Raw genomic sequence first — 10,039 nt, 5'->3', positions numbered from 1 at the left:
GGTCCGAGGAATGAACGCGTAGCACCACCGAGACTGCGACATGTGGAGAACTTCTCCGAACTTACGCCCAGTGTAAGGCTTCGGTATGCCCAGCGTAAGTCCAAAGTCTGGGCCATAAATAGAAGGCCGAGGCTTCCATTCTTCTTCACTCCAAAACCTCTTCTTTCTCTCACTAATTACTCTCTCTAAGGCTCCTAAACCCCTCTAAACCATAGATAAAATCCCTAGCATCCGAGGGAAGCCTCGAGGCACCCGGAGTCCTGAGAAAAAGGGTCTTTCGGTTTCGGAAACGCTGCCCCGAGCAAAGCCGATTTTCGTTAAAATCCAGTGTAAGTGAGCTACGCTTACGCAATTTTTAATATAGCTTCCAAATAATTATAGTAATGTTATTAGGTCCTTAAAATAATTATTTGGGCTATTAATATGAGTTATATTGAGTGTTATTTAACGCTTATATAATAATAATAATAATAGTCAGACTATTACTTTATCGCGGTTATCGTTACACTAAACCCTAGTGGTATTGATACTAGGTTTTTTCGAAGGAAATTCTTTTGAGAGTATCGAAGCGCTGTCCGACTGCCGAGTCACCACCTTTTAGGTGAGTGCATAGTCTCTTTCATCTTACACATAGATATGAAGTATTTTATATAAACTACGTGCTATGTGTGCATATTACCTGAATACTTGCTATCTATGCTGGATGAACATTTTATACATGTTTTAAATGATTTAAACTGTATACGTATTTTATATATACGAATATGTTGGGTATGACATGGGTAGATGAATGATGAGAGATAAAAGATGATGTGAGTAAACATTGACAGCTATAGACTTAGTGCCTAATAAACATCGACAGCTATGGACTTAGTGCCTATTGGACAAACGCTGGTAGCTATGGATTTAGTATCTGTTAGGAATTGGTAGCTATGGACTCAGTACCTATTAGATAAACACTGGTAGCTATGGATTTAGTAACTGATGAATAGGCTATAGCAACTATGGAATTAGTGCTTTACGAACGAACATTGGCAGCTATGGATTTAGTGCCAGTCCTATAACCCTGGAAGTAAGGGACTTCGGAATAAACGAATGCAGGATAGATGACTCTTAGGATAATCCTTAAGAGTAAAGAAGATAATGGGGATGAGTAATTGGGTTGATTGTTTGATTGTTTAAACATAATAATTATATTATTGTGGGTTGAAAAACCTATGTACTCACCAGGTTTCCCAACCTGACCCACTCAGTTTTTTTATATCACAGGTGTTGATATGAAGTCACATTACACTGAGAGATTAAAGAGATGTAGATCACTAGTGTAAATAAATGTAAGTTCCGTTTATGCTTATGTTTCTGTATTGACGATGACATCCCAAACATTTTAAAATGAATAAAATATGTTTCTTCGAAAATGTTTTGATAACGTATTTATCGTGTTTTTCTGGGAACAAATTCCGCAACATTTTTATGAAATGAAGTAGTCTGATTTTTACAAAGCATAAACAAAATCGGTCTTTTCTGGCCGTGAAAATTGGGGATGTCACAATATATATATATATATATATATATATATATATATATATATATATATATATATATATGATTTGAAGCACGTATTTTTGTGATTTACGGGCAATTTGACTAATTTTCTTATGTTTCCTTAATATGAAACTTGTATTATATAGTCTGCAGAGCATATGACAATAAATTATCCTATTCATGGTTTTTAATTTTAATAATTATTACTTATTATGTGTAGTGTGAATTTGCGGGTGTTACAATTATCTTCCCCTTTGGATGATTACGTCCCATAATCATCAACGAAACAGGGCTTGTATAATGACTGCACGTTTCCTTTCCATCCTAGGTGGTAACTGTAGCCATTATGTCATTTTTATTGAGTTTCTAACCCTTAGACTTCTTGACTGTTGGCGGTGGTTCACCTACTCTTCTTTTTAAATTTGATCTCCATTAGAGGCTCTTGCTCCTTCTAGATTAGACTTAACCTAAAGTAAGGTCTTTACTTCAACTACCCTAACAGACAGATACATTATGTTCTAATAAATTCTCATCGTATTATGCAATGGTGTGATATAATCACATTCTAGCAGACAACAATCTCTAGCTACTGGCTACGAAACTCTAATTATGATATGCAATTTGTCTATCAGTTGCCTCAATCCTTTCCTTCTTCGATCTCTGACTAAATTCGGACACTACGTCGAACATGGTTCTCAGAACCTAGTAATGTAGTTTGTAGATTACTAATGATCAGACTACATTTGTTATGACCACCAGTGTTGGAATGAAAATCATCACTGAAACAATGGTAATGATGGAAATGAACGAAATAGTTCAACTACTTAGAGACTTAGTAACCTTGTGACTTTTTCTAATCCAAGTGTGAGTCCTATGCTTTCGGTAGTATAGGTTTCTACCACCTTTCACACCTACTCATTCTTCTCCCAAGAATTGTCTCTAAGTTATCATGAAAAGCAAATCACATACAAAACACATAACATAATTTAGGAAATTGCATTATCTCTGAAAATAGTTACAAGATTTATTTATTTTACATGCTTATTACATTAGGTCACTTATTCTAATACTACTCAATTCCTCCCTCATATCCCAGACTCTGGATAAGCCGCTCTCTATTCCAGATCTATTGCTGTTTCGTCAAGGATCATATGATACGCCCTTGCCTTGGATTATGTGGAATATTTGGCCTTTCCGATCCTCTTTTCGTTGGGAATTCCTTGTGTAAATGCCCTGCTTCCCCACACTTGAAGCAAACATCCTACTTGGCATTGCATTCGTTAGCATAGTGACTAGTCTTCACACACTTGAAGCAGGTCACAATTTCGGTGCATCTCCCAAAGTTCTACCTTTTGCCCTTGTCACCCCATTTTTCATTGCCGCTACTTTCAAGCTCCTGTTCATTAGATTTTAAAAGTCTACTCTTTTATTGGATTTAGAATATCCTTCGATCTTCCTCTTTTCACCCTCCCCAGCTTTCTCTAGACTCTTTTCCCTTATTTGGATCTCCACATTGTTGGCAGACTAGACAACCTCTTTCAAAGTCTTTTCTAACTTTACCGTTGGACCAAAGTCTGCTGGTATTCCGTTAATGAACTTATCAACCTTGGAAAGTTCTGTGAGTATTAGATGAGGTACCAACTTCATCTTTTCAGTGAAGATTGTGGCATACTCGTTGACACTTAGTTTGCCATTCTTCTGATTCTGGAACTCATTGTTGATAACCAAAAGGTCTCACTCGGAGCAGTATTCTATTTTTAATTACATCAGGAAATTTCTCCATGACATTCCCTTGCTTCTCTTCTTGGCATTGAATCGTCCAACATATTCCACCAGATCAAAACTCCACCCTTTAGCTGTTGGGCAGCAAAGATTGTCTTCTGCTTCTCGCTACAGTCACAACTGTCAAACACCATCTCCATCTTGGAGATGGATTCCATGACTTTTACTAGGGTTGGATTTCCAGAAAGACTTAGTGGTTTGGCAGGCATGAAATATTTATACTTACATCCCCTTCTCTCAACCCCATCATCAAGATTATTCCTCCTTATTACTTGGGGCTTAGCATGGCTAACCGTCCGACTGTAACTTCCTTCCTTCGGTTCACCTTCCAACTCATGTTGCATGACGGGTGCAATAGGTTCTCCCCTATTCACATAAATTAAATGTCTTGTTTCTTCCATCGGACGATCCAGTATTGCTTCGAATAATTCGGTTTTGGCTTGGTTTTTTGATTATTATGTTCACCCTATATCTATGAATTTGAATGTATTGGTTTTATATTCTTTATGTTAGCTATGGAAACATAACAAAAAAGTTTTATTTTTTATTTTTATTTTCTTTGTCAATCCATATATAGAGGGTCGACATGTTGTCATGGTTGCCTATAAAAAAGTTAAGTAGAAAATACTTACAGCCCCAATCCAACTGCAAAAATTGAAATGAGATTAAAAAGACATTAAATATCCTCCTACCTTTTATTCCTACATATTATCCTACCCAATTAAATTGTGACATGTGTAACATTTAATGATGATTTAATGAAATTTAAAGATATTTTAGGTTACTAATATAACATATGTCATTATGTAAATGGGTAGAAGGATTTGTAAGAACAAAAGGTAAGATGATATTTAATTTTTCGATTAAAAAATATCACGAACCAAATTTGCCAACAAAACTGAACCAAACAAAATCAAAATTATGATTCAAGGGTTTGGACTTAAAGTCCAATTGCAAACCGAAGTAAAAATGTTAGAATAATATAAGGAAGAGTAAACCAAAGATATATAATCTTTTCCTTTTGCTTAACGATAAAGATCAACGGGGAAGACACATTCGGTAAGCTCAGCAAATATGGTTGGCCTTCTGTACCTCTCACATTCCATAAATCTTTCCATAAACACAAACTTTAACTTCAAAGCTTTATTTACCATCTACTCATTTCTCCTTCAACTAATCACTCTCTATATATACGCATGTTTGTATGTACATCTCCATCCACCTTCACCTTTCCCTTCTAATTCATCGGAAAACACATCACTTCCCAGCTCACAACAGAAAAAATGGTATCCCGTGGTGGTTCGAGCTTCATTTCCGGCGGCCTGTGTCTTTTCCTTTTTGGATTTGTGTCGTTGGTTTCTCTTCACGCACAAGCTGCCACCAAGAAGTATCATTTTGATGTGAGTTCATTAGCTTTAGAAACACGAGATAAATGAGTTGATATATGGTTGTAATTAGATGACTCTTTTTGTTTTTATTCATCATGAACAGGTACAAGTGACTAACGTGAGCCGATTGTGCCATGCAAAACCAATAGTGACAGTAAACGGAAGATTTCCAGGTCCTACCATTTACGCTCGAGAAGGCGATAGAGTTGTCATCAACGTCTCAAATCATGCACAATATAACATGTCCATTCACTGGTATGTATCTTTATCAATCCATGATTAATTCTTCCCCTTATAACCACTAGTTAAATATCTGGCTTCATCATGTTTTTTGTTTGTATTTTATGGGTTTTTAGGCACGGGTTGAAACAATATGCGAACGGGTGGGCAGATGGACCAGCATACATAACACAGTGCCCAATCCAAACAGGAAGTAGCTATGTCTACGACTTCAATGTCACCGGACAACGAGGGACATTGTGGTGGCATGCTCATATTCTTTGGCTCCGAGCTACTGTTTATGGTGCCATTGTCATTTTACCTCAACAAGGAACTCCATATCCGTTCCCTAAGCCCGATGGTGAACAAGTCTTGGTGTTTGGTAAGTGGTAACCCACAAATCTTGAATGAAAATAACTCAAAACGTATACTTTTGGCTTTTTTATACTAAAATCTTCTTATATCATGACTTGATAATGCAGGAGAATGGTGGCATGGTGATGTTGAAGATATTGTCAAGCAAGGGAATGCAATGGGTTTACCTCCTAACATGTCTGATGCTCACACCATCAATGGAAAACCTGGCCCACTCTTTCCATGCTCAGAAAAACGTAAAGACTTGCTTCATTAATGCATGCATTGCCATTTGCCCATTTGTATATGAATTAAGATCGATTTCGTGTTTGATATTCAGATACGTTTGCCATGGAAGTCGAGCAAGGTAAGAAGTATCTTCTGAGGATCGCAAACGCTGCCCTAAACGACGAGCTTTTCTTTGCCGTTTCCGGCCACAACATGACGGTGGTTGAGATTGACGCTGTCTACACAAAACCCTTCACCACCGCCGCTATACTAATAGCTCCCGGTCAAACCACTAACGTTTTGGTCTACGCCAACAGTGCTCCGGGGAGGTATTTCATGGCAGTCCGCCCATTCCAAGACGTTCCTATTCCGGTGGACAACAAAACCGCCACCGCAATCCTCCAGTACAAAGGCATTCCCAATACCGTTCTACCATCACTCCCTCAACTGCCATTGCCAAATGACACCGCGTTTGCACTAAACTATAACGAAAAGCTCCGGAGCCTCAACACTCGTAATTTTCCGGCGAATGTTCCTTTGAAAGTTGATCGGAATCTGTTTGTGACTATTGGGTTAGGGAAAAGTGTGTGCCCAACTTGCGTTAATGGAACCCGACTTTCTGCTTCACTTAACAACATTACGTTTGTGATGCCACAAACTGGACTCCTTCAAGCTCACTACTCGAAGATAAAAGGGGTGTTTACTTCTGATTTCCCCGATAAGCCACCTAAAGCTTTTAACTACACCGGTGCACCTTTGACTGCTAATCTTTTCACTTCTCATGGAACAAGACTCAGCAAAATCGCCTTCAATTCTACTGTTGAACTTGTGATTCAAGACACCAATTTACTAAGCGTTGAGTCCCATCCGTTTCATCTTCATGGATACAACTTCTTTGTGGTTGGAACAGGGACTGGGAATTTTGATCCGGCTAAGGATCCGGCGAAGTATAACTTGGTGGATCCACCAGAAAGGAACACCGTCGGTGTTCCTACCGGCGGCTGGTCTGCCATTCGTTTTAGAGCTGATAATCCAGGTGTTTGGTTTTTTCACTGTCATTTGGAGTTGCATACCGGATGGGGATTGAAGACGGCGTTTGTGGTGGAAGATGGACCCGGAAAAAACCAGGCTGTTCGTCCTCCGCCAAAGGATCTTCCGTCTTGCTGACTATACTTACCCATTCATGATTTCTCTCGAAAATAATTGTAAATTTGCAAGTGTTAAATCATCTTAATTAAAAATTGTATGTTTTTTTAAATTCTTTTTTTCTTATATATTATATTAACGATTATTATATGTCAATCGCCACGCCTTATAAGGTTTTTAATGAGTTTATGACTAGCATGAATCGACAATCATTACCACAGCCACACAAAGCACGATGAGGAACTCAGACGACGATTAATTTGTTTCTAGTATTAAACTTTGTGACGATAAATTGCATTCATCTATGAAAGTTTGACCTTAATTCTCGTCGTAAAATAGACAATTTCTTGTAGTGATATTTGATAAATTGGTATTGTTTTGCAAATACATAAATTAAAAAAGCCATAAATGAATTAAATTTGTAAAGGACTAGGCTCCACAGAAGCGTATAAGAGGAGCTCGATCAGGGTCACGCTCGAGTATGTCCATTTCTTCTTGGCTCAAAGTTACCCATGCTTCAATAGTATGTCTATTTCTTCTTGGCTCAAAGTATCCATCAATAGTATTACATTGGCATAAAGAGGAACATATGTCCTAAAATTCCCATTAAATGACCATACAGGCCTTCCACATCCAAAATTAGCTTTATTAAACCTAGAATTACACATGCTAGTCGACGAGTATTATTATATTAACCACACATGCCTTCTTTGACCCTACTCCTGATGTGGCTCCTAAAGCCAAAAGCAACTTTAGGTTGGTTTCTTCGGAAATGAAGGAAATGGTATGTGTCTAGCTGCTTCAGTGGACAACGTTTCTCGTCTTAGGAAGCGTCGGTCCAATTCGATAAAAAAAGAAAAGAAAAACAATACATGTTGTTGGGTATCGATCATCGAAGGTTGAATTAGATCAATATGAAAACAAGTATCGACATATTATTGTAGTTTGGGGCGTGAGATGTTGCAGCGAAGGAAGGTGACTGTGTATACTTCCCAATAGACAAAGAGTGTCAAGGCAAAGTACATGGTGCAAGATTTGGAATTGGCGGCGGTACGTAGTTTTTGGTCTGAAACTATGTCGTCATTATACGTCTGGTATGATGTGTACGCTATATATACCCACAAGAGAGTTTGCACCATACTCAAAACTAGAAAGAATTGAATATGAGATAACAACGCTGGAAGGAGTTGCTAGTTGATTATGGATGTGAGATCAACTATCATTCGAGAAAGGCAAATGTAGTAGTTGATCGGTTGACAAAGTTGCACACTATTGCACACTAAGGGGAGCGGGAAGTTAGGGAGACTGGCAAAGCCCTATGCGAAGGAAGTTGTTGAGTAGACACGTGAGACTGAGATACGAAGTGTAGTTTATGATCCAAATCGAAGATGTGATCTTGAAAAAGATGACGTAGTGACTAGAGATTCCCACGATGAAATCCTTTTAAAGAGGGGAGAACTGTAACGACCCGAATTTACTTCCGTCAGCGATGTTGCCTTCGTTTAGGCGAATATTTATTTTCATAGGATTTTTTGGTTCTAATGTTATATAATGAAATAAATTAAATAAAAATGATGTTATTTAATATCAAAAAAATTATACAATAATTAAGAAGAAATAATTTAATTAAATGGATTTGAGGAAAAAGTTAGACAAATATAATCCGTTAAAAAGTATATAAATGGAATTGAGGGGCTAAAGGGTTATTAAAAGAAACTTGTAGCGTTATGTTAATTAGGGTTAGGGTTGAAAGCGACTCAACTTAAGAATATGAGGGACTAAGGTGTAAAAATCGGTTTATAACCTGCAAGGAGAAGCGATCGCCGAGATTTTTGAAGGCCAAACCTATTTTCGATTATCTTGGTACGGAATCATCAAGAAAATCTTCAATTGATTCATGGGCTGTTGAAGCATCGACGATAGGAACAAAAACACTACTCACAAGGGGATGAGCGAGGCAAGTTCATTGGAGGGGAAGTGGACCCAAATACTATTGGGCTCCTATTTGTGTTCTTCGATCGACAACAAAAGGAAGAATAGGAACAACGATGAGTGAGAGGGTGAGGGTGTACCTAGATTGGCGACGCAAAGGAAAAAGGAAGTGTGTTTAACGGGAATTGTAGATGCCCAAGGCTGTAAATTCGACCCTACTGGTAACCTTCATGTTTATCTTCTTTCTCATATGCTTAAACTCCAAATTTATAGCAATTAGATTGAGTTATGCGATTGAATTGCTTTCGAATTAATTCATTTAGTCTTCTTCTTCTTCTTCTTCATACTCTCAATCCTAGTGTTTTTGTGTGGTCAATTTCGAACCAATTTGATTGTATGTTTGGTTGATTGTTGTTGGAAAACCTTTAAAAAAAACACTTTCATATATTGGAATAGGTGCTGAAGGATTGGTCTCAATCTTGGAGTCAAATTGCATTGCTTTGGTGCTAAAATCTTGCTTTCTTTATCTTCAACTGTTGTGAATAGTTATCTACATAAATACCATATTTTGAACCATCCAAAAGGTTCTCAAAACAACCCTTAAGCGTCTTGATATGTGGCTTAAAGGTGGAGAAAACCGAAAGTCTAATTGTATTGTAAAACCTACAAATTAGGGCTAGTCAATTTGACTATTATAAGCGTTAAACTTGACTATATGATAGAAGATTATTTAAGATAAATAATCTAAACCAAATTTATAGTTTATATGAAAGATTCTACACATATAAAGAACACTCAAATATGACTTCGTGAGAGTAAGTTTATATGAAAGATTCAACATAACAATATATGATTCAGAAACTGAAACTGAAATTGATTGATTGTTACGAAAAACAATCTAAACGAGGGTTAAAGATCTCATCAATACTTATTTGTCGATATAAAGACAGTTGAGAATTGATATCATATAAAAGTGTTATGAATTTTTAACCGACTTAATAGTCTGAGCCTATTAAAAATATAGCTTTAAAAATAAAGTCAAAACTAGTCGAAGGAGTCTAAATGAAAGTTGTAGGTCTTGTTGATAGCCACACATGGATATAAACCCATCAAAAACATAACTCGTATGAAGAAGATATGAACTTTCTAGGGAACATAAATTCTTCACGCGCACCCGCGCGCAATGACAAAGTACGTCGCGAGCACTGTTACTCCACCCAGAATAGGACATGTGGCACCACACGTAAAGTGACATCTCACCCTCTTCCAACCAGATGTGCGACGTGCACTTTATCTATGTGTGGCACACAGACAAAATACATGTATAAATAATAGTGAATTTCAGTTCAATCCCTCACCATTCCTACATTTCTCTCTCAATTTCTCTGGATTTTTGCCGAGTGTTGCCTTATCTTTTTTGTCAGCGAAGCCCTACGGGGTGTGAT

The 10,039-nt window shown here is 37.4% G+C and overlaps 1 protein-coding gene across 1 annotated transcript; it reads left to right on the top strand.

The window, feature by feature from the left end:
* The first annotated feature begins 4,539 nt into the window (after nt 1-4,539).
* On the top strand, nt 4,540-6,774 carry LOC111897360 (laccase-11). The gene is made up of 5 exons (XM_052768494.1): nt 4,540-4,727; nt 4,819-4,970; nt 5,072-5,316; nt 5,417-5,545; nt 5,629-6,774. The coding sequence occupies exons 1-5, from the start codon at nt 4,611-4,613 to the stop codon at nt 6,681-6,683; spliced, it is 1,698 nt and encodes a 565-aa protein (XP_052624454.1). The 5' UTR covers nt 4,540-4,610; the 3' UTR covers nt 6,684-6,774.
* Nucleotides 6,775-10,039: the final 3,265 nt, after the last annotated feature.

The sequence above is a fragment of the Lactuca sativa genome, chromosome 2 (assembly GCF_002870075.4).
Source record: "Lactuca sativa cultivar Salinas chromosome 2, Lsat_Salinas_v11, whole genome shotgun sequence".
NCBI classification, from domain to species: domain Eukaryota; kingdom Viridiplantae; phylum Streptophyta; class Magnoliopsida; order Asterales; family Asteraceae; genus Lactuca; species Lactuca sativa.
This window is presented reverse-complemented; position numbering and strand designations above follow the sequence as displayed.

What these genes read in the sequence shown, in the direction of transcription:
- LOC111897360 (XM_052768494.1), top strand. Translation starts at nt 4,611, where the DNA reads ATGGTATCCCGTGGTGGTTCGAGCTTCATTTCCGGCGGCCTGTGTCTT. An exon ending in CCAAGAAGTATCATTTTGAT is followed by an intron (nt 4,728 to 4,818) that starts GTGAGTTCATTA and finishes CATCATGAACAG; the next exon opens with GTACAAGTGACTAACGTGAG. An exon ending in TGAACAAGTCTTGGTGTTTG is followed by an intron (nt 5,317 to 5,416) that starts GTAAGTGGTAAC and finishes TTGATAATGCAG; the next exon opens with GAGAATGGTGGCATGGTGAT.